The sequence below is a fragment of the Trachinotus anak genome, unplaced genomic scaffold (assembly GCF_046630095.1).
Source record: "Trachinotus anak isolate AG129_WGS33_773 ecotype Australia unplaced genomic scaffold, CSIRO_AGI_Tana_v1 ptg000014l, whole genome shotgun sequence".
Classification (NCBI taxonomy): domain Eukaryota; kingdom Metazoa; phylum Chordata; class Actinopteri; order Carangiformes; family Carangidae; genus Trachinotus; species Trachinotus anak.
In genome coordinates, this window is record NW_027273865.1 from 2020210 (window position 1) to 2045993 (window position 25784).

The following is a 25784-nucleotide window of genomic DNA, read 5'->3' on the forward strand; positions in this document are numbered from 1 at the left end:
GCAATTACAGCAACAACAAGCACAATTGCAGGCTGTGATCTCTCTCTCACTCCTACTCCTTCTCTTCCCTCACTCTCACTCCTTCCATTCCTTTGTCCTTTTTCTCTCTTTGTGTATTTGCTTTGCTTACCATCAGCCGTCTTCAAGATAAGAAAAAAATGTGTGGGGTGGGGGTGTTGATTTTCTCAAGTATTGCAGTGATGCTTCACGCAATTAAATGCTCACGCTCATAGTCTCTGTTCTCTTTCAGGACTTTCTGGAGACCCTGGAGGACTTGGATCTGAGCTACAACAACCTGGTGGACATCCCCTGGGAGACCATTGCCCTGCTGATCAGCGTCAACACCCTGAGCCTGGACCACAATCTGATAGAGAGCGTCCCTGAGGGAATCTTCTCCAACCTGCACAAACTGGCCAGGTGAGCATCATGTGACAACACCCCAGCATCAGCACCCTGTGCAGGTGTCAGGGCTGTATTTTATCTGTACATCATCTGGTCCAACCACAGTGATCAACACACACAAACTTGCATACAAACAAATGTGTGCTTCTTCCTCTAACAACACACCTGCTCAGCGACTCACCTGTTTGTTCATGTACCACCTACTGCACAAAAAAAGGGAATTACAAGTGAGACACACACTTCATACACATACACCACTGAACACAATGCAAACAGGGAGGGAAAGGCTCACCAAGCAATGTCTCCCTGCTTCCTCTTACCTTGAAGCTCTCTAGAAGTTAAAGTTCCACTTCAGTGTACTGCCTAAGAATATAACACACCTGTGGGACTTAATGGCCTTTCAGAAAAATCATGGCCCTGTTATACCAATATAGACGTTCTTACCAGTGCAGTCAACACTGCATAGGGCTATGGTACAAAACACAGCTGTTGCCCTGTGTGTGGCATGATGGATGTGTTGAGCCTCCTTTAACTCATAGTTTTAGTTTGACAGGACGTGCGCTGTATGCTGCAGCCTCAGTCACTTTCACCAGCCCCGTCAGACAAGCTCTCACAAAGCCACTGACCAATGCCCAGCACCAAACAGCAGACAGACACAGGCAGAGACTCGCTGGTGAACAAAGTGGACCAATGCATCTTTTATCTATGAGCCTTATCTCAGAAAGTGGTGATATGATAAATCATTTTAATATGATGATCAGTGTGTACAGTGATGGTCTCTCCCAAACATTTTGAAAGTGATTTAAGCGAATGGGTTGGTCCCACTGAGGTTTAGGAGACCCTGAGATGTGCTAGAGAAAGACACAAAAACCCCAAGAGCAATGGATGGACTTCAGTTTCACTGTCGTATAATAAATGTCTATAATTACAGCAACAGGAAGGATATTTATTTTAAAAATGCAAGTGATTCTGCACATGAACTCTAAATCTTCTGGTGACAAAAAATACTTGAATGGATGAAGAACAAAAGAATCATCAGTGGCTCTGTCTCCTGCCAGCACATCTTCTGAGAGGAGTTTTTATTGTAACTGAAGCATCAGAATGAAAATCAACCTTTTCATATTAGGTTTTGTTCAACAATATCAGTCCCTCCTTATTTAATTGATTTTCTAACCAATTAGAAAAAAACTAGAGCAGGATACAACTGAACTCAAAGCACAGAGTGAATCCCTCCATGTCAGACCTTGTTTTGAGGGAGGTTAAGCTTCGGAGGATCAGTTCACTTTGCAGTCAAACTGGTGTTCGGCAGCAGCTAGCCCTGACTGACTTCCAGGCAGAGGGGGGCTTTGAAACAGTGACCTCAGAATGCTCTTCTGCTGAGCAGATCATTGCTGTGGTTCTCTTCTCAAAGGTCTGCTTGCACACTGCGTGTGAGTGTTTGTACATATTCACACACAAAAGACAAATCTGTCGTTATTATTACTGGCACAGGCTTCTCAGACACACAGATCAGACTGAATGTTGGCCCTCCATCCTCTAATCTCACTTCAAGCTGCGGAAATGTTTTGAATATAGATAAACATATTACATTTGCTCATTTTGGCAGACACATGTTATATTGAGAGAGCACAGAAGTCCTGTTGTGGCTTTCCTACACTCCTGCCAATATATCTGAGAACTAATTTTTAGGATTTCCTTAATCACTTTCAAGGCCCTCGCTGCTATGGCCCTCAGCCACATCACTGAACTCACTGTGAGTCCAGACATTGCCTGAGATCCTCTGGCAGGGCACTCTCATCCTAAATCCATATCTCATGGAGAAACCTGGTCTGACCCTACCTTTGCCACAATGACCCCAAAACTTTATAAATACCTCTTTGATTAGTCTCAGCTCAAGATTCCTTCTTTTTAGTGATACTTTCCATCAACCTCTTTTTTTGCCTTATTGAATACTCTGGTATGATTGTGTTTGTCTATTTTTTTAAGTTATTCTAGTAGCACCTGATTTATTACTCCCTAAATTTACTCTGTCTGTTGTGTTTTGATCATGGTTTTGATGTATTGAATACACTCTAATAAACTAATACAACACACTAATATACCAGACTGTCAGGGATAGAAAGTTATTGTCCCTGATGATGATGATGATGATGATGATGATGATGATGATGATGATGATTATGAATTGCCATCCTGTGTGTTTACAGTCAACCAGCCTCAACCAGGATGAATAAAGACATTTGTTGTCCAAGCTATGAAATTACAAATGGAGACAAAACCTTTCATAGTGTTCACGCTTGGTGTTCATGCAGAGAGACTCAGTCAGTGTAGAAAGTATTCTGGACACACAAAGGCAGCAGGTGTGATGAGCTTGAAGGGTCATTCCTGAATCTAGACTCTGGAGCGCCCCAGGCAAAGAGGCCCATCGAAGTCCAAGACCCTCACACACACACGCACATGAACGCAGACTATTAGCAGATGCTACAATTTACATGTCCCCTAAATGCCTCACATGCAGTTTCACTTGCAGGAAACAGCTGTTGTGCTGTTTAGTGTCTTAATGGGAAGTTTTTGGTTGTCATTGCAAAATTCACCAATATGAGGGACCATTGAGGACCCCTTTTCTCCTTGGGGGCTCCAGGAATTTGCATGGTGCACGCTCTGGGTGTTTCTGTAGCTTTCTGTAGCGGATGGAGCTGCTCAGCCTAATCAGACTTAAGACCAGGACTCTGTCAACTCTCTGGGAACCACCAGAGGCACCAGAAGCTCAATACAAGCTAAACCAACTCCATGAAAGTTGGACCCTGTGATAAACCTCTTTACAAAACAGTTGTGGGCCATAGTTAAGGGCACAAACAACAGTCAACTGAACCATCAAACATGATATAATACCCAAAGATATGAACAGTCAGTGGCATTCATTGAATTCAGTGAATGCACCTCCCCAAACCATGTTTTTAGTGGTTTTGTGTTTTATTTTTAGCTTTTTTTTTTACCTCTCTTTTGCTGTGCAAAGAACATCTGCGTAGTTTGGCCTTTGAAAGGTTTGAAAGTTTCACAAATAAAGATTGTTTTTAGTCTATTGAAAGTGTGCCGTGCGTGTGTAATTTTAATCCACTGGCACAAAATAAGGTTTGAACCCCATAAACAGTAATCAATTTCAATTTACCACCAAACAGCAAACAATCATTGGTGTGTAAGAAGGACAACTAAGCCCCAGATAAATAGCCATGCATTTATTACTTATTTATCGAGACTGTAATGTCTTTCTGCCCTGGAGACACAAAACCCGTGAACAAGCTGGTGTTACTCTGGGTTTGTCATTCACACACACACACACACACACACACACACACACACACACACACACACACATACGCCAGCACACTTGCACAACCCAAATCACCACGAGACTGCTGCCCATGAAATAACATAACTGAAATTTGTTAAGTGCAGCATGCTTGCTGCTCTGCACAGCTATTAACTTCTTTGTTGAGTATTTCATTTCAGGGACAGTGAATGCTGAAATCCTCTACATTATTACAGGTCACCAGAGTCAGTGCTTTCGTGAGAAAATCACTGGAGTTGAGTGGCTGACACAAGATAATACACCATGTTGGATGATGGAGTTGGATGAATTTATTTTTGTGGACCAGTTTTCCGCAGCCTGCCCCTTCTAGTTCTACTTTAATTTGGTGTTTTCTACACATCAGTCCGAATGAGAAGAGAACCACACAAACATCATCCTTTCAGCTACTGGTTTTGCATTTAGCAAGGCAGAGCAATAGCACACTGTCAGCAAACAAGAAACTTGGCTTTGCACACTCTTTGCTCACTATGCATTATGTTCTATTTTCTGCTGGTAGGGGTCAGAGCTTCTTCTGTACCACCTCCTCCACCCACTTTTTTACGCCTCTGCCCCAGCGACAGCCGGAGCTGGAGGAGGCATATGGTTTAAAGATTGTTCATCCATACATACGTCCCATTCTCGTGGACACTGTATCTCAGCAACACTTTAACAGAACTTCAGAATCGGCACAAACATTCACTTGGACTCAAGAATGAACTGATTAGATTTCGGAGGTCAAAGGTCAAGATCACAGTGACCTCACAAAATCATGATTTCAGCCTTCCAAACTTCCAAAGAGAGTCCCTTCAAAGGTGGCACAAACATTCACTTGGACTTAAGGATGAACTGATTCGATTTTGGCGGTCAAAGGTCACAAGGTCGGTGTGATCTCACAAAACACTTTTTAGCTATTACTCAAGACTTCACAGTGAAATTATGACAAAATTTAACAAAAATGGTTAATATTTTATATGACTCCTGATAAACAGGGATGTGATCTGTAACTAGTCGGAGTGGTGAGGCGTATATCCGTGAGGCAGAAATTCTAGTTTGTTTGGTACTTTTTGTTGTTTGTTTGGTTTTTAATCTGAGGAACCGACAGAATCTGAAACTGAAAGCTGCATTAATGACTGTTTTTGCCTCCAGTCAGAGACAAAACAATCCTAAAACCCACACCCATGACACAGTATGATTAATAATTGAACATCCAAGCCTGGTGTTGGGTTGAAGTTGGGTTCAAGCTGAGGTGAGAAGAAACACAGAATGATGGAGAAACAGACGTCACTACACTCTAACCCGAGTCAATATACAGATTTTTGTGATTCTTTTAGCTCCAATCTGATAAGGAATGATTGGAGAACTCGGGAGTGGGGACTCCCTTCTCCTCCCTCCTTCCCTCCGTCTCACCGTCAGACAAGGTGTCCCGCCTCAAATCCAGACTGATCAGATGATCCACACCCTGTTCTGTGTCGGTTTGCCAAGGACACAACCACCGACACAATACACAAGACTCGGAGGATCTAATTCACCCACTCACTGTTTGAATTACTTTGAATGGGCTCAGAAAGTCTGTTCTCACAACAGACTTCATGTTTCCTTACTTTAGACAGGACCCAACATCCACAGTCAGGTCTAGGAATCAGTAGATTGACTGTCAGCTAATTCACTTTATTTCATCCCCCTGGGACTCTGGGACTCTTTAGTTCTCTGATCAGGGTCATGTAATGATATCAAGATCATGAGTCCTTATAAACTCAGTATTACCCCCCCCCCCACCATCACCACCAAAGACTGTTTCAAAGCTTTCACCATGCTGCCAAGATTATAAATGTGCCGGAGGAACATTCGCTCCATCTGTTTTGTTTTAATTTAAGAAGTTAAACGTTTATCCTGAAGCAGTTAAAGTTGAGAGTAAAAAGTAAAAGAGTCTGTGTTAAAAATCCACCATTTATCATTTCTGTGTAACTGTAGGTTGTCAGCTACTCCTGATGAACAGTTTTATATTCTGTCTGACCGGCTACATGTGTAATGGTTCAGTTCCACTTCAGGTCCAGGCCTAACTCATAGAATACCTACATTAATTTAGGGTCTTTTCTTTTCAAAATCTATTGTTCACATTTATTATTATTCATTCACTTTTAATATTGGTAAATGTTCATGTTATCATTGAGCTAATATAGTGTATAAGGCTGTCATTTACCTCTACATGTATAGTATGTGCGTATGATGATTCATCCCACTTCTCTGTCCACTAACGTTCACGCCTGAAAATAAAATGAAAGTTGAAAACTTCTCTGCCTCCATCACAGACTGGACATGACATCCAACAAACTGAAGAAGATTCCTCCCGACCCGTTGTTCCTGCGGATCCCGGTGTACGCTAAGCTGAAGGGCTCCCCTCTCACGGCACTGGTGCTGAGTTTCGGCGGGAACCCTCTGCACTGCAACTGTGAGCTGGTCTGGCTTCGCAGACTGACCAGGGAGGATGACCTGGAGACCTGCGCTTCACCTAAAGACCTGGCTGGCAAATACTTCTGGACCATTAGAGAGGTTTGTAAAAGTTAGAGCAGAGTGACATTAATGAGATATCACATCATACCACACAGGAACACAGGACCAGACACACAATACTGTCAGGAAAACATTCTCAACTCTTACATGATTCAGGTTCTCATGTGCCGAGAAGTAATAATGTCATCTAGTGCTTCAGATGAGCTGGTAACCTCTGTCAGAGATAGGAGCCCCAAGTCACTGTCAGCTGCCAAATACAAATCTGTCACCTTAAACTGTATCATTTCCACATGCTGGTCATAGACATTGGCCTCTGTGTTTTTGGGGTCATAATGCTCCAATAGTGTTTTCCTGCTGTCTTAGCTTTAGCCCTCTGTGGCTACCTAATCACTCGCTTTCTCAAGGACACACCAGCAGGTGCAGATGGCTGGTGTCACAGAGAAGTGAACCTCTTGTGGATGTGTGGAGTGAGTCTGAGCTAAAATGTACATTTCTGCTTCATATCCGACAGCAGAGTTAGAAGCAACACAAAGACTCAGGATCTGGCTTACTGAGCCACACAGATAATCGAACACAGAGTAAAACTCAGTCATAAGAGGTAAAACTAAAACAGGCACAGTGCACATTAATGAACATTACTGTAAATGTGCCAGTGAAGCTGTTTTTCATCAGAAGTCCCTGGAGACATTCACAAAAGGAGCCTAGAATAGTACATTAAAAAACAGATCTCTGAACTAAGATATGAGCATGCAGAGTAATCAGATACGTGAACTATCAGTCCCAGCATTACACCTGTGTTCTCTCCATCCTAAATGACCTACTCTTTAATACAACCCACAGGAAACTACCTGCAACCTTCAAGAACCCCCCTTACATATAACAGACTGAAAGGTTGCTATATATTCTACATCATCTAATTTCCTCCTTTGCTTCCGTCATAATAACTATGACTGTTAAAGGTCGCCTGACAATAAACGTAACTGTGGGTTGTAGTGAGCTGCTGGGGTTGTTTTTTCACTGGAGGATAGTTTGTTTTTTTCACTTTTCAAATGAAGCTTGAACACAAACTGATTACTGTCAATCAACCTCAGTAGCTCTGGTCCTTCCAAATCAAATGAGCTGTGACTCTAACCTTTTCTTTATGTTGTTTATGGCAGTTTGAGCCATGTTTGGTTGTTTCCCATCCTGCTTAACAGAGCAGAAGCTGCAAAGCAGTGGCTGGCAGCTGCGGCCTGTGGGCCAAAACTGGCATCTGCGCCAGATTATTTTGATAATCAGATTTTTTTTTTTTTTTTTTAAATCTTATTTTACAACATCAGACTGACAGTCCCACATTTAGCTATAACGTCCAAACAGAGAATGTACCCCCACCTGAAGATGCTTATTAAATACTGCGCCACATGTGAACAGTAACAAATCAAATTCCAGTTGCATTTTTATCAATCACTTTCTTGAGTTAGCCTTTGATTATGTTCTGACCTGCCATCTGACAAGTGAATGAGTGCATCTTTCAGTCTTATTAATTGGTTATGGGGCTGCTATAAATCCATAGTTGCTTTCAGTTTCACCAACATTTAAGATTATCCATCCACAACTTAGCTATTAAAAGACTTCAAGAGGAAGTAAAGACGACTTGTACCTTTGCTTGGTGGTGGAATTACATTTTGTTACTGCTAAAGCCACAAAAGACATGAGCAGCTCAGAGAGCACAAAACAACACCAATGCAAATGTGTTAGTGCTCCCAACTGCAGTTAGATGGTGTGGGACTAAAGGTTGAGGGGCCGCTGAGAGATCTGTTCTTCATCTAAACACCTGCTGGAAAAATCCGAGCTGAGCTATGCTGATGCCTGGAGAGGTAACAGCAGAATCAGTGTGGTTCAATATGTTACTTTAAAGAGGATGATATAAGAGGGCTTTGCCTGGAGATCCGCGGGAGCCCACCCTTCTGGGCTGGTCGAGGGCAACAGTGATGAGTGGAGGTGCACAATGAGATAAGGATGGGATTAATTGGTATTGTATTAGAAAGGGTGATGCACAGACCTTTGCCTCACCTCGAGTGATGGTTGCAGACCACCTTCAGAGAGGTACTGTAGGATCGCTCTAAGAGGATTAGCCTTGTAAAGAGGTTGAGTCAGAGACCTCCGTGGCACTAAAGTGTTATATTAATTCTCAGGGAGTTAATAGCCTCTTTCCTAATGCAAGGACAAGTGAGCCTCCTTTGTATCCATCAGAGGTCAGACAGTAGCCATCAGCCGCCAGGGGAATTCCCTCTTTGGAATCGATAAAAGCTGCTTGGCTGCTTATTGCATCTGCATTGCTTCTTGTACAGTGGAAAGCTCAGAAATCGAAGAGGTCACATCCTCATGTACAGGATGAAGAGCTGACATTTTAGGCTCATCAGGGCAAAATCTGACATTTTATTCATCCAGAAGTAGACTAAAGGAGTCTTCATACTCTTTCATCCAATGCCCAGCTTCTCATACTTTGACACTTTCAGACACCCACACCAACGAGGGGCCCAGTTCAATCACAGTGTTTTACTCTAAGCTTCACAGGAGCAATTGAGGGTCAGAAAGTAATACAAGACTGAAAGGTTCTATTGGTTCAGGTCCATCAGGTCAGCAATCATCACTGCTGGTAACGAGACCCAAGAAGGACCCAGAAAAAGGTTTGGAGACACACTGAGCAGGAGGAATGATGGGTAAGCCCTGGTAAGCCCTGGCTGGCCCTGCTTGGCCTTGCAGTAATACTCCACCAGGGTTTTGGCTGGCTTTATCCAGGCTTAGGTGCCAGTGGGTGGGTTTTAAATAATGCAAGGGCTGAAAAACTCTGAGATCACTTAATCTTCATGTGCAAACAACAGAACCCTTTCAGAAAGTCTGTTGGAAGAAAACACCAGTGGAAGTCAGACGCAGCCCATATGCAGGGAAAATGAACTGTGGGGATATTTGGATATTTGATATTTGATTTGTTATTTTGTTTTCTCTCTCAACCACTTGAATATTTTGTCTTACTTGTTCCATCTGTTATTGTTTTTGTTTTCTTTTGTTTTTTGTTTTCTTGGTGTTTTATTTATTTATTTTGTACAAAAAAAGGAGGAAGAAAAGAAAAGAAAGTTTAAATTAAGCAAGTCAGTAATCAACATGTTTCCTTTTATGATAAAGTTTGAGGAGTGAACTCCCAATTCATTCCACAAGCTTGAATCTTCTGTATCATTTAACCTACTGTGACTCATATCTTTTATTCTCTGTCCCCTGACAGGAGGAGTTTGTTTGTGAGCCACCGATGATAACTCGTCACACCTCCAAGATGTTTGTGATGGAGGGTCAGGAGGTCAGCCTGCGCTGTAAGTCAGTCGGGGATCCCGAACCTTCGACGCACTGGGTCAGCCCTGATGGAAAGCTGATCGGAAACACGTCCAGAACCATCTGCTACGAGAATGGCTCGCTGGATATCCTCAAGGCCTCCGTTAAGGTAGACAAATGGTTTCATCTTCAAGGTTCATGTGGTTATGTGCACGCTCAGTTGATTTACTGTAAAAGTCTTGGTCTGCTTTTTAACATAATGTTTATGTGGACTCAGATACACATTGATTTTATAGCACTTAATGATCTACTGCGTCCTGATCGGTGTGTAAAGTTTTTGGGATCAGAAATACATTGTTAGGTGATGAAACATGGATAATTCATAGAGTATATAGCTTGATATATTTTTTTTTCATTGTATGATCAGCATGATACAGCCCTGAAGAATGATGTCGTACATAATCAATAATCATAGAATAGAGAAACATAAATGAGTTCAGACTTAAGTAACAGTTATTACATTAAAGTGCAACTTCAGACATTATTGTTCCTTGCCATGAAGCGTAGCAGATCATCTGGTTAGCTGCTAGCTCGCCACCAAGATATTTTAACCTCCGTTTGTTTTACTTTGTCAGCATTAAATCTGTTCAAAAAATAAATCTTTGTTCAGATGTTTGTCTTATACCCAAAATCTTTGTGATGCACATTTTGATCCATATCAGCATGTTTTCACTGCTTTATTATATCTACCCAATGACTTTTTGTCAGATAAAAAAGAACTTCTATATGAAACCTTTTGGGGCAGATGATTTTAGAAAGCACTGAAAATGTTCAAGCATGAATTAACTGAGTAAAACATCATGTTCATAATGTTCATGTTTCATGGAGATGCACTCACATAAAAACAAGGATAATAGTTGAGTATTGTTGACTTCCAGGATTCGGGGAAGTTCACTTGCATAGCATCTAATGCAGCCGGGGAGGCCACAGCTCCTGTTGAGTTAGTTGTCAACCCTTCTCCACACTTTGACCCCAAACTGGACCCTGACCCGGGGCCTTCAGACATCCCCACCTCCATCAAATCCAACGTCAGTGGAGGCCAAGCCCGGTCTGACCAACAGAGGGTCAGTGTGTCAGATCTAACCTCCAGCTCTGCGACCATCAGATGGCCCCCGCAGAACCACATACCAGGGGTCCGCATGTACCAGATCCAGTACAACAGCTCCACAGACGATATACTCATATACAGGTGAGAAAGAGGGTGTGTGTGTGTGTGTGTGTGTGTTTGTGTTTGATTTAACTGTGTGTTGTTCGACAGGAAGAAACTGCTCTGGCTGCAGTAAACCAGAAACGGTCAGACAGTCAGTAAAACAGTAAAACCAGGTGTTTCCCATCCAGATGTTCCACAGTGAGCAAACAGAGAGGATGGTCCCAACATCTGCAATACACATTATCTAGCATTAGATAAAACTTTTGAGTAAAATGGGCTGCTGTTGTATCTTTTAAATCATACATCATGTGATGGTACATTTGGTTCAGGTCCAAGAAAAAAAAATTCATCTTTGTCCAGTATCTCGTATTCTCTATCATCTTGTTCCAGCTCTGCACTGAAGCTGACTCCTGTGGTATCTTTGGAAACTTTGTGATCTTCACTGGAATTTAAAGTAAAGCCAAACATTATTCAGACTGGGTTGGAATAAGTGCAGTATTAGTTTGTAATGACTCAGTGGCAGAAGTCTCTTAATGCTGTATGAAGCCGGCAGCTAAATGTAGTTCCACAGTGTGGCATTGATGGGTATGTTGTGTGTTACATACTGGGGCTCTCCAGGTCACTGCAGTAACGGCTGATTGTCTTTCTAACAATTTGTGTAACATGGACCTTTCTACAAGTGTGTTTGTCTGTGTGTGTGTGTGTGTGTGTGTGTGTGTGTGTGTGTGTGTGTGTGTGTCTGTCTGTCTGTCCTCTGGTCTAGTTGGTTATGATTGTGTCTATATGCAGTGGTGGGTAGTAATAAAGTACATGTAATTAAACTAGTAGCTCAGCTACATTCATATGTGCACAGTGATTCCAGGAGACAAATTAAATTACTAAAACTACAAACAATTTTTGGTCATAAAAGAAATTGAAAGATTCCTTAGTTTTATGTACCATTGCCTCTCTAGTGTAAATGAACCCCTTTGACCAGCCCTGCCCACTGTGGAGACGTACCCAGTCACCTCCACACACCTCAACTGTGTGTAGTTCATGTGCAAAATCCGAGGGCTGGTGTTGCTCAGTGCTCACAAAGCTGCAACATCATCATGGATAAACCTCCTGAATCACCACAGCTAAACGTAGACATTTATTTTGTACAAACCCAGAGCTGACATTCCAGCACTTTCCCAAGAACAGTGGGGCATTCTAGTTCTTCGGTTTATACCATATTTTCCGGACTATAAGGCGCACTTAAGCCTTTAATTTCCTCAAAAAACGACAGTGCGCCTTATAATCCGGAACGCCTTATGTATGGATTCATTCTGGTTGTGCTTACTGACCTCGAAGTGATTTTGTGTGGTACATGGCGCTCACGGCGCTCTGTCAAAATGTTTTAGTACGACTTTGGTAAACTACAAAGCCGCACCGCTTGCAGCATTACAGCTATCGTGCTATGGCTATGTGGACGAGGAATGAGCTGAAAAAGTGAGTGTATTGTGTTGCATTTTACGTGTTATAACTGAACAATTTTGAGAGTTATTGTGAATACGCTAACGTTTGATTTAGCGGTATCAGACGGTGTTTTTTTGACATGTTACAACTGAACAAGGTTGGGAGTTATTGTGAACATGTTTAATAAAGTTTGACTTATCTGACTGTCTTGTTTCGCTTAATGCGCCTTATAGTCCGATGCGCTTTATATATGAAAAAAGTTCGAAAATAGACCATTCATTGACAGTGTGTCTTATAATCCAGTGTGCCCTATAGTGTGGAAAATACGGTATATAAACTGAACAAGTACTTTTGCACTTTTTGTTATAAACTCAACTGACTGGCCTTTTTTTGGAAGCATGAGACTTTTTTGTTTTATATTGTTATAATTTTGCATTGCATGTACATTGGCAATGTCATCATTCTCTTTTTTTTTTTTTTTTTTACAAAGTATAAACTACTTTTTCTGAGCAGCTTTATTGAACTAAACTAGATTTCTCCCTGACATAGGTTTGCTGTAGCACAACTTCTTCCAGGGTAAAGTAATTGGTTTCAAAGTAGTTTGTGTATTTGTGTGTGTGTGTCTGTCTCTGTGATTTCTGCTCCTGTCTGTCTCTGTTGAACACACATCATCCCTGTGTGGGCAGTCTTCACCAAGGTCTTCCTCACGTAGGAGGCTGTTTCAGGGTTTTTTCGAGCTGCTTCAGGTTGTTTTTTTTTTTTTGAAAGTGAACAGCTCAGTGTGCAACAAAGGAGAAATAAACTGAAAAACAGGGATTTGGCTTCAGGCATCAGATTTCAGACCAGTTCAATTCTTTAGCTCTCAAAACAAGTCAACAAGTCAACAACTCTCAAAAGTTCTGGTATTATCCCCACGATTTGTAATAGAAATTTACAGCTTAACCTGCCTGTTGAAGTAAAATCTATCTTAAAATGCAACAAAGCTGCATTTATTTTTGGTAATGCTTGGCAATTATTGGATCACACCAGTTGAGTTTTTCAGGTAAAAAATCCACCACTGAACAACTGATGAGAACCTCAAATATTCCTGCACTGACTGATGTTATTCTCGCAGCCAGGGTCCACATGGATCAGGATCCTCAGCAGGGTTCAGGTATCAGACAGACGGAAACAAAAGGAAGAAATGTAATAACAGAAAATAAGATAATGGTTGATTGGCCCTGCTGGGAAATCAGGTCACTACAACAGCAAAAAGGCAGGAGAAACCAGCATGGAGAAAAAGAACTCATATCGGGAGTCTGCAATAGACAATAAAAGAGGGAATGAAGGATGTAACAGCAAAAATATCAAAATTAATGAGTGAGGAAAGATAGAACATTAAGATTAATGTAAAGCAATATTTGTGTTCTATTAAAACAAAGACTATGCAAAAAAATGTCCAGGGGAATGAATCAATGAAACAATCGTTGAGCTCGTAAAGCGTGCAGTGAAAAATATCTCCTGGCAGATCATTTTCATGAATAATGCTGTCCAAACACACAACAGCAGTGCAAATGAGGAAGCCAGAAATAAGATAGATCAAACACCGGTCCATTAATAAATAAAGGCGAAAAATGAATAAATAAATAAAAGGGTAAATGAACAGCGAAACCCGCCTGAAGGAAAACTCTTTGTCCTTCTCCAAACCCGAGCCCTCCTGTGCCGCAGCTCAATGACTTGATTTGCACATCCTAATCACCAGATGTGGATTTCACAGCATGTGTCGGGCAGGAGCTGCCAAGTGGCTGAGTGTGGGCCCTCCATCAGCCCACGATGCTGCGCGACCACTGGATGGTCCCATCAGCCACTTAGCCAGCTCTGTAACCTAGCAACGTCATTCAGAATGCATAATTGAGTGTTATTACAAAGCATTTGGAGGGCTGACAGATGACAGTTTGAAACACGTCCACAGCCTCAATTCTCATTTCAACCGAAAACCAAAGGCACTCGCTCGAGGCAAAGGCAAAAAGCACGTGGTCAAGTGCATAGAGTCTAAATGGATAATATCAGATTGAACCATAGGAGTGACCTTATCCTCATCCGACTGCTGGGAGGACGGGAGCAGAGGGTTTGAACGAGGCAGCCTGACGCAGGAAGTCCCATCCCTCTCAAAAGTGAACTGGTGGGTTCATGACTCACAAGAACTCATGTTAACGTCTCACACAGAGACTGTAATTACACAAGGCCTCCATATTAAATGACAAAATCCACCAGTTGTTTCAAGTATAAAGCATTTTCTGATCTGCCACCCCTATCAGCAGAACAGCCTCTTTTGTTAATGTTAAGGCAAATGTCATGGTTTCGGTTCAAATAACCGTTGCAGTAAAGATGTAGAGATCATGTTAGGGAAGGAGTCGTGGTCCTGGTGTTGACTGTTGGTGGGAAGCAGGAAATGAATAGCAAACTCCATTGTCAAAGCCAGATGTCCTTCTGTTGATGTTTTCTGTTCCCCTGCCCCTGCTGTCACTTCAACATAAACAGAGGTCATCTTTTGCCACTTAAAAGTAGATGAGTGGGGTCTATGTTTTGTTTGCTTTTGTGTCTAAAATAACTCAACAAAAAGAAGAGGAACTATCCAGCTGTCATTTGTTTTTGGTGTATTTTCTGGGTGTCTACAGTACTTACAGCAGGTATACTGCTGAGCTCCACGTCTTCTTTTAACATTCACTCTGAGCCTGAAGGCACAGAGATGCAGCCTTCTCGTGTTATAAAGGTCAACATTTGATTCTCTGGCTCGGCTGGGAAAATCACTCTCTCCTGCTTTTATAGGAGCCGCTCTTGTTGTTGAGTTCTGCATTTACAGTTGCTTCAGTGGAGCCACCAACAGATTAGGACTGAGCAGGTAGAAAAAAAGCTTCCGCACTCATTAGACTCCTCTGGAGAGTGAAGAGAGTTGTGCACAGCAAACAGGTTAGCAATCAGAAGGCTGAAGCAAACGCAAGAAAGCAGTTTCATATAGTGACTAGACTGCAAAAAGAATTTTGTCAGTTGTGTTATAAACGTTTGGTACTTTATATCCTGGACCCTTATGTTATAACCTGCATCAATGAAAAAGTTCTGCACTGGCTGGAAACATGAGATGATAGTATTCAAATGTGTCATCAACAAGTAGGCCCAGGTAACATGGTTGAAATCAATTCCACAACATAAATAAATACTTTCATTATCATTGTACACTATATTATAATTAAATGACCCTTTTAACTATTAATTGATTATTTAAAGATAAAAAGTGTTCAGTCACTGATCTTTGTACGGAGAGTTTGTCCCAGTGGGCCACCGTACAAACACTGACTGAGCAAATAAATCATCATCACCTTTGCTTCTGCCATGGCTTTTCTGGCGTCCTGTACAAACCATGCCTCCAGTAAAGGCATCCGTTCTAGCTCACAGTGGCAGCACTTATACTTTTGAGTTTAAGTGCAAAACATTTTATAACATGAGTGGAGCTCTCTGCCAGAGTTATTGGCCTCTCCACTGAACACTGTAATAGAAGAGACTCGTGACGCCCACTGTGCCCTCCCTGCAGTCTGGTCCCAGGCCGTACAGAGACTCTGACAGTCAGAGCAGCTACAGCACAGCACCGAGCAGTTCATCATCAAACACTGAGCCATGTTCCGTACTCTGGAGCACTTCACAGTCATTGTTGTAATTACTGTCACTTTCTGTCCCTTATTTGCTGAGCACCATGTGGCTCTTTTCATCTCAGCTGAGGTGTGTTTAATCACTGGATCATTGGCTTCATTCGATTATGCGTATATGCACCAGTATAAATACAGTGTGTGTGTGTGTGTGTGTGTGTGTGTATTGAAGTTGAAACTGAAAAAGTAGTTGGAATTCACTGTTCTTTTTTTCAGATTGAACAGAACACACTGCTTTAGATTTTTGATGTAACATATTATTTTATAGAAATAATAAAACAACAAATGAAAATTTCATGGACAATAATATTGGGACCCATAGCTCTTAGACTTGTATACTTGGCTGAGCTCTCGTTGGACAAACTGCTCCAGGTCTGTCAGGTATGACGGGAACTTTGTCCACAAAGTGAGTTTCAGCTCTTTCCACAGATGAGGAGGCCACTTCACAACAGTCCAAAGTTTTCTTCTCATTCATTCTTGGACGCTTTTAGATGTTTTAGGGTCATGACCCTGCAGGAGGAGCTGTAACCTGGAACTGAGACACTGGGCAGTGTGTTTCCCTCCAGGACGCCATGATAATCTTAAGATTTCACTATGACCTGATTCAAGGCTCCCTGTGCCAGGCACAGCAAAGCAACCACATAACACAACTGGTACTCCATGTTAGACTGTGGGGATGAAAGCTTCACTCTTTCTCTGTGAGCATGTGACAAAAATGCTGTCATTTTATTTCACCAGTCCAAAGAACATTCTCCCAGAAGCTAGCAAACTCTAGTCGGCATTTTTATGTTTCTCTTTCAAGAGCAGGGTCTTCCTGGGTCATCATCCATGGAGCCCACTTTTGTCCATGTTGTCTGGACGCTGTTGTGCCTTGATGCTGGAGCTCAGATTGTATCTGTTTTGAAGTTTTCCTCGGTGCTTTCGCTCACCATCACTGTCCTCCACCAGCCACATCTGGCTACAGTCCCACAGACCTTAACCTTCACAGGAACATCAAGCTGCTGGAGATGGTCTCGCCACCTTTACCATGACCATGCTCTGCTTTTTGTTCACCTGTCCATGGTCAGCGTGGTGCACACAATGATACCAAACAGCACCACTTTTCTCCATTTAAATAAGCCGAATGATACATTATGAGATTGAAGACAACAAGCTGCTTAACACATCACTACAATCCACTCATTTATCACCATATCTGAGGGGGCGTTTTAGAAGATGCTGCTTTGTTTCATTCTTTAAACTAAAAACATGCAGGTATGACAGAGGGGGTGTGAGGGGGCTAACACTTTCAGCAGGTGCAGGCTGTATGTGAGGCAGGTATCATGCTCAATGTAGGGACAGGTAAACTCAAGAAATATATGAACATGACATATCTCCATTGTGTGCATGCAACATCTCTCACCTTAAATACCTTTAACTTTTATCTGCTTTTAGTGTTGGCTGAGATCAGCACTGTCCCCTAGAGATGATGTGTACATGCTATGAATGTGAAACAGCAACACTCACAGCAGCTCGTAAAGCTTAGGGAGCTTAACAGTGACAGAAGACATAACCCTAACCAGTGTTTTTGTTCCCTAAAACAGCCACATCTGAGACTCTGGATGTGAACCCCAGTGTCTGGTGTCAAAGTCCTGCACCTGGTACAGCAGACATCCACCTGCATACAAGTTCCCTGCTGTACAAAAATCTCCAGGCGGGAATTATATTTTCTTCAAAACATTATTATATCAGCATAGTTTCAAAGCGACAGGGTTGCAGTGCAAGACCTTTTCTGTTTGCACTCAAACATGAGGACAGCCACATGTGTTAACTAGTCTCTATTGTTTTCTCGGGCTGTTAGCACATGTGTTATTTGTTTGCTGAGCTGAAAAGTAGCACTGTGCTGGCAGGCCTTTTGTAAACCCAGTGTAAACCGTAACTCGATGGAATTTAAGTGGAGGAGAGAAAAGCAATATGATGTGATGCGAAGGCCACATGGGCAGGATTTCCTCTTAATATCTGGTGGTTTTTTTGTTATTAGAGCAAGGTGATCTCAGGAAGTGACAGTTTTCAGGTGCATGTCCTGATTCCCTGATTTTGTTGTAGAGCCAAACAGCACCAGAAATCCCCAAATATCCTCACAGCTCACTGTAGATGTTTAACTACTAAGTCTGATGAGTTTCACAACAGACACTTGGAGAATTTGAGGTGCTGTCATCTGTTATAATGAGCCCGTTCACCTTTAAGAAATCCTGTCCATGTAGATCTTCAGAGCAGTTCAACACCACAATCCTCTCACATCGTATCCAAAAAATGTTTCATTTATTCTCGAAGTTGTTTTGTCACACTTGTGTTAGTGTTGTCGCACTAGAACCTTCAGAGACTCCCGGGATCAGGAACATAACGGGCAAAGCATGTCTCAAAACTGTGTCTGTGCTGCATATGCTATTTTTACAATAATACACTTAGCTGTGACAGTCATAGCAGGGGGGCAGGTATGAGTCTGTCCACAATAATGACAAGTCCATAGCTACCAGCAGACAGTTTGTGAAGTTTGTAATGTGGACAACAAAGTAAGAAGTGTAGTATCAGCCCAGGTGTTGAAACCTGTGCACCTGTGATGGAAATACCTGAGACTCAAAGCTTCCCAGTTGTGATTTAAAGCTACCGCTACCTTTCCAAGCTCTCATTAAAATAAGCCCTGCCACTATTATAATAGTCTGAATGCCGTCAGCTTCCCCACTAATGGCTCCCAAACTGTGCACAGCCTTTTTCTAACCTTTACTTTTCCTGGGAAAGTGGAGCGAGCATGTCTGCTGTTATTCACCGACCTGCTTCACATTCACGTTTGGGAGCTGTCCAGTACTGCTGAACTGCATTAACTGTGTGAACCGAGCAGCTGCAGTCAGCCGGTTGCGGAGCAGCACCTCTGGGGTTCATCATGGAAGTTGTTGAGGGATGGCGGCAGGAAGGAGGGGTTACTCATTCATTTTCCCGGCTGCTGATCTTCCAGTTCGAAGCCGCCGGCTGTTCCCTGCTGGCTACCGCTGCCCTATCATAATGGCATGACAAATGGGGATGAACATTTTAGAAGTTCAGTGAAGTTCATTGACCATCGCTGTGGTTATCTCTGCTGCCCATGCTGCAGGGGAGCACAGTTCAGCTGAACAAATTATGCATTACAGATGAAATAGTCCCCACACTGCCCCAGCTTTTACACTTTTTTCATTTCTGTGGATTTAAAAAGATGTTAAAAAAAACTTTTTTTTCCTGTTTTTTACATTGGGAACCTATCCACTGATTTTCCCCTTCAGACTAACATAGCCTCTCCTCTTCTCTGACAGAGCTGTTTGGGTCTGAGCAGAGAAACAATCAAGGCCATTGGTGCAACACAGACAACACAGAAGAGGAGTTCATTGTATTTCCCAAACACAAATGTAATATATGTACCTATATTGAATTTCCATATATTAAATATACATACATATAAGATAAAAACATACATGTAAAAACTATATATAAAACCTTTAACAATTTCATATATTGACATATATATCTAGTCCATACAAATATGCATGTTTATGTATGTATGCTTACATTACATTATGTATGTATGCTTACATTGTTGACATGTTACATGGATCCATCACAAAGCCTGTCAGTATTGTGTCCAAAAGGTGCATTAAAAGGTGACGTCCTGACCACGTGTCCAGATGTGAGCAGCTGGGAGTGAGAATGTGTTGGCAGCTGTTACTGCCTCATGTTATATGAAGTATGTCACTCTGGATTATGAAAATGCAGAGTGTGAGTGTGATCGGCTTGTAATGAAGTACACCTCTTTCCACTAACTAATAGCTCATAACTAAACCCAGAATTAACTGACTGATAGGCAGCTTTGTGATATTAGCTCTCCAGAATCGCCAGTGTCAGACTCAGTGAAGCCAGACTAAGCTGAGCCACATGGCACGGGCCCCTGGCTTCCCTCCGGTAGATTTGCTGTGGCCTTATCTCACCGGTCTCTTCTAATGGAGCATCGACTGTGACCCTGAAGAAGACCAAGAGAGAGGCAGAGAGAGGGAGAGCAGGATGGAGCCAGGACAGTGTGAGAGGGAAGGACAGGGAGATGGATGGAGGATGAGAGATGAGAGAGGGATGAAGAGAAAGAGAGAGAGATGGTTAAAAGCTGGTGTCATGGTGCAGTCAGTTTTAACTGCTCCGGTTTCCATCTCAGCACCTCCTCCTCCTCCTCGTCCTCTTCCTCTCTGCTGTTTTTCACCCCAGTTTCCTCACACACTCAGCTTTTCAGTTCAACATGCTGCACTGGCAGAAAAGTCTACAACCAAAGCATCAAGATAACACATCGACATTTCCCCCCCCCCCCCACCCCCCCCACCCCCACCCCCGCTCTCTCTGTCTGGGGGGTTATTTTTACAATTCTCCCTTTTCTCAATTCTGCCCCAGGGCAAGAATAATCTGATCAGCTTTACCCTTTACCTCTCTCTCTCTCTTTCACTCACTCACACACACACAGGCACAAATACACATGCACTCTATGGATTATGGGTCCAGAGAGATCAACCTCTGTCAGCACAAGGAAATGAATCTATTGATTCTACCTCCTTTAATATTCTCTTCTGCTCCTCTTTCTCTTTCTGTCCCGCATCAAGAGTGTGTGCGTGTGTGTGTGTGTTGTGTGTGTGTCTGTGTCTGTGTGTGTCTGTCTGTGTGTGAAAGGCATTATAAAGTATGATGTGAGAAAGTGTGTGTGTGTGTGTGTGTGTGTGTGTGTGTGCGTGTGTGTGCATTTGAATTTGTGTGGGTTCTGGCTTTCTAATTACCATCCTGCCTGGCTCTCGAAGGACAGATTAAAGAAGAAAGAGAGGCAGAATGGAAAACTAGACAGACGAAGGGAGTGATGGAGAAGGGATAGATTGCTGCAGTGCTGTGAATAGGAGAAGATGTTCCTCTGACTCAGCTGATGCAGAGATACAGATGGAAGTGAGGTAGGAGGAAGGGAGGCTAGGAAGGGAGACGGGGAGAAAGGGTCTAGGGAATGACAGCTGATCATATTCTGCTGAAATGATAAGGCATCAGTTTTCCTCTCTTACTACTCGCTTTTTTCTCTTTCCTCTGTCCCCTCCATCCACTTTCTATCACTCTGTCAGTGCACAGACCTTTAGAAAGTCACTGTAATGTCATCTTCCTTCTCTCTCTTCCCTCGTTCCATCATATCACCTCTGTATATATCTCGTCCCTCCCGCCCTTCCTCCTCTTTTTTTCTCGTCCCTCTGCTCTCCCTCCATCAGCCAAATGTCACTTTGTCCCACTGGCTCTTCGGTTAGAAAACATCCAGTACAGGAGATGACAGCCGGGCTTTAAGGCTGAGATCAATTCAAAAGATTTTCTCTCTTGCTCAAACTCAGAGCTCAGCTTTCAGGGCAGCAGGAGGTCAGACCTCACATCAGTCTGGTTGCTGTATAAAAATTAAAACAAAGACTTTTAGGACTTCTCATGTCAACAAGAGGCACCTGCAATACGACAGACACCCAGAGAGCTGGAGCAATGACACGTGAACTACGAGCTCGTCCGTCAAAAACTGAGCATTTCTCCTCCTGTATGTGACTGACTTTTTCTCTGCCATTGTCACTAAGAGTAAGGTCGGTGTGTGTGTGTGTGTGTGTGTGTGTGTGTCTCTCTTCTGCATTGGCAACAGCAAAAATGCATCACAGACGAATGTCTTCATCAGAAACAGAGTTGCTGAGCTAAAATGTAAAAGATAAATTTTATCGTGATAACAGGAAATATATTTTCTTAAATTCTTCAGAACCGACAGCAGAACCAATAATGTGGAGGGTTATCGATACTCCGATATTTAGCCCTGTTAAAACCCAGGTTTCAGTACCCATCCCTAAAAAAGCCAACAGCTGAATTCCTGTCACCCTCAGTACTTTGATATGCTTGTTCAATGCTACATTCATTGTTTAAATGTTTTTACATGTCTAAATGTATTTATGTGTTTTTATGTATTTTAGAAAACTAAATTACCAAGTAATTCCAAGTAGGGATGGGCGATATGGCCTATAAATAATACTGGAGTAGTTTTAGACCATATTGCGATATACAATGTATATCTCAATATTTCTGAAATCCTCTCCAAAACAATTCATAAATCTGTGTTTTATCCCTTTGATGCATAAAATAACAGCAGTGTGATGATTCTAGTTCCTGCAACATCTGTCAAAACAGAGCTCAACAACAGAAAACTGCAGCAAGAAGAAGAAAGTGTTTCTTTTCTGAATTCCTCCACCTCCATCCTCATTTAGTGTTTCTGAACTCGTATAAACCTCACTCCCTCTGCTCCAGATACAAAAACACACACGCCCCACCTATGTCACACACACACACACACACACACACACAAACATACACACACCCAAGAGAGTTTTGTGGATGGGCTGTGAGAGAGAGATGGCCACAAAAGAGAGCGAAAGAAGAGAGAATTAAAGCAATTATGTTACAATTTGTACTGGCTTGTGATATTGTCATATACACGGACCGCAAGAATATAATATCAAGCATATTCATTATATCTCCCCTACTTCCTAATCACTAACCAAAAAATATGTAGCAAAATTAACATCCCACAAAAGAACCAAAGGAATACACAAAAAGAAAAGAATGCATTTCAAGAAAGAAGAAGAAGATACATTATCTCTTTGACAAAAAAAGTGCAAGTTCAAATTCAGTACTGCTCAAGCTGAGCATCTGACATGTAGGATATCAGCAGTGTTGAAACGCTGTTTGGAAGATGGGATGAAAAGAAAGATGAAAAAAGTTGAGGAGGGGGGAAGTTTCCAGAGCGATGAGACCATGGGACAGGCAGTCGTGATGAAGCGAACTGGCAGCTTCAGGATCGTGAGCAGAGGATCAACACTAACAACACGAGCCACCTTCAGGAAAAACAAACTTCTGTCCAGATCGACTTCATCTGTCTTCCCGACACACACTTAATTACGCACAGTAGACCAGTATCTGGATCTGACACCATTATGTCTTGACCTCACACACCGGCCTCACTCACCCTAACACACACTGCAGCAGCCCTGTCATAAAACACACAGCGCTTCCTCCCTGCATACGTGTAATAAGTTCCCTCAGTAAAGCCAACCTGAGGCTATGCTGACCTTTTCCCACTAATGATTTCCACTCTCTCTCTCTCTCTCTCTCTCTCTCTCTGCCAGCTGTCTCACTCTCTATCTCTCTCTCTCTGTTTATCTGTTGGACTCACTTTCTCTGCACCTTCTGACTGTCAGTCCTTCTGTGTCCTCAAGGAAATTTTAAAAACGTAGCTAAAATAAACTCTGAAAACAGGTGAGCTACATTAATCCAGCCAAGCTGTTGTGAACAAACTCACTTTGTAGATGCCAAAAAGAGAGAAATCTAGGGAGTGGGAAGAAACAACTCAAGAACTGATCATAAACCTTCTGTTTGCAGGTCTGTTTTTATTTTTAGGCGTCGTCCATGTGTTTGTTGAGCATGACTCTTGTGTTTATCTGCGGTACAGTACCACAACTCTGCTTATGCAACTTCTGCAGCGTCTTTCTGGTATTTTTATTTTAGAAATCTGCATAAAAGTTTGAATCATTCTGACTTTTTTGCACCACTCATCAGTGTCAGTATGAGGTCAGACGATCTCAGATATGACTGCCTTTCCTTATAGGCCAATGTCAACATTCTTTATTGGGACCATCACAACCGGTGATCCTCACAGGGTCAGTTCCAGCCATGCAGATAGTTTGTGCTTTATGATCTGGCCTCTGAAACCTACAGTATGACGGAGAGAAATCAATCTGTTTTCATTCCCAGGACATCGAACACTGACGTCCAGGAGCAGGTGTATATCCTGAAATAGCATCCCTATGGTGGCAGGTGTACCTGACCTTGGTTGTTATGGTTACAGTAATAAGCATGCTGACTGTCCTGAGAGCAATGTACCTACCTTTGTCACCATGGTTACTACAATAACAGTCATGGCTTGGTTAGGTTTAGGAAAAGTTGGTGATTTAGGTTAAAAGAAGTACTTCCTCAACATTAGACAATCGGTGCAGTCTATATCACAGGGCTGGCACATACAGACAAACACAATAATAACAACATGGTTAACTTTGTCATACAGTCATGGATAATAGAAACAACATAAACTGCTACTGTCACATGGGAATCGAACACCGCTCTCCTGTGTCATATTCATCCATCCACCCCAACCTCCTCCTGATGAGGACTTTGTCACTCCATAAACTACGTCATCGCACTCACAGCATCACTACTACGACCACTAGATGTCGCCTAGTAACACCTAACTATTGGATCCTAATCACATGGGCTCATTTGACAGTCTCTGAAAAGAATAATAGTCATAATATTAATACCTATAATATCAGTGTAATGGTGTTATCAGTAATAACAACAGCGATGATGGCAGGTACAGCAGATACTTGCATCTCAGTTGACTGGCTGCAGCTTGTTCACATGTTGCTTTATCTGCCTCTGCTTTCATTCACACTATCTGTGCCACACAGAACATGCAGTGTTTGTGTAATGAGCTGTGAATGAGCCCCGGTATTAAACAAATGTGCCTGGACAGGTTTTTTTTTTCTCTTTATCTGCACAAGGAGGCTTCTGTTCGTCTTCTACTCATTCTCCTTGTCTCCCTCATTTCTTTTCCTCCCCCTCTTCTCCATCACTCCATCCACTCTCAATTTCTCCAGTCTCTGTTTCTCTCTCCTCTGCTCTCTTGCTTTCCTTATTGATATTCAGAGGATGAGAGGTGATGAAAGTGAGGATATGTAGAGAAACTCTCACCCTGACCTTGTGTCTAGGGTATGAAGGGAATTATCCCTGTATATTTTATACCTATAGCCAGTGGAATCTCAATTAAGTCATCTTTTCAGGAATCCAAATAAATTGGGGAAGAAAGTAGAAATAAAATGAAAGATAGTTCTGTTGATGCTGTTGATTTATCTTACAATTCATTTGTCATGCTTGGCTTTATCCAACTACAATGAAGTGCAATCAAGTATATCATGAAAGCATATCTGGCCATTAAAGTCAGGTTCTTGTGGCTCACATTTTGGATGTTGGATTGTTGGATTATTGGTGAGCTTTTCTCTCTGCTTCCCCCAGCACAGCGTCTTCAGATGGCTGACAGCCTGCCAGGTGCTTCCCTCAGGTTCAGTACTAATTGTACAGCTCTGACTCACTGCTGTCAATTACACACTCGGCTTGTTGGCCGGCTCTCACCCCCCTGTAGGCTTTTGAATTGGTACACCTTTATTCAAAACACCATTCTTGGCATGCTCCCATCATGCCTCCGTGGTTGTACAGCATCAGTGAAACACTGATTTGAACATGGAACTGTTTTTTTTCAGTGTTTTACCTGATTTAATCACCTGGTCTGCTTGAGTTGAGAGAAGGGGAAACCTCTGTGGAAAATTCAGCTTCAGGTAAAAACATCACGGTGACTGACACTAAAGGAATCCAAACCGGGAGAAGCTGACTGCAGTGACAGCAATAGTGGTAAAGACAACAACTCCCATGATCCCATGCTACTTCACGATGTCACAAAACTCTGTTTTGATGAAGAGACCCCTGCTGGCAGAAAATTATATATTGTGCATGCAACTCCTATTATGTGTTCATTATAGTCTACAGTATCATTATGTACATCATTACAATCACTGCATTATTCAGAACCTTAAATGACGCACATGGCCATGCTGATATATTTTAACTGCAATTACCTTGGGTCTTTCCTGTTTTTCATTATGCAGGATTCTAACTTGTTCTGTGCCCAAGGCAACACTGATATGAATGAACGCTTCAGTATAAAGAATAACCTTCACTGGCAGTG

At 42.3% G+C, this 25784-nt stretch overlaps 1 protein-coding gene across 1 annotated transcript in view; it reads left to right on the top strand.

The window, feature by feature from the left end:
* The window catches only part of LOC139632286 (leucine-rich repeat and fibronectin type III domain-containing protein 1-like protein), a 120477-nt gene that overhangs the window by 68594 nt on the left and 26099 nt on the right, over window positions 1-25784 (top strand). The window contains exons 4-7 of the mRNA XM_071497156.1: window positions 251-417; window positions 6061-6301; window positions 9525-9737; window positions 10507-10817. Coding sequence (XP_071353257.1) covers window positions 251-417; window positions 6061-6301; window positions 9525-9737; window positions 10507-10817 — 932 coding nt within the window. The remainder of the gene's footprint in view (window positions 1-250; window positions 418-6060; window positions 6302-9524; window positions 9738-10506; window positions 10818-25784) is intronic.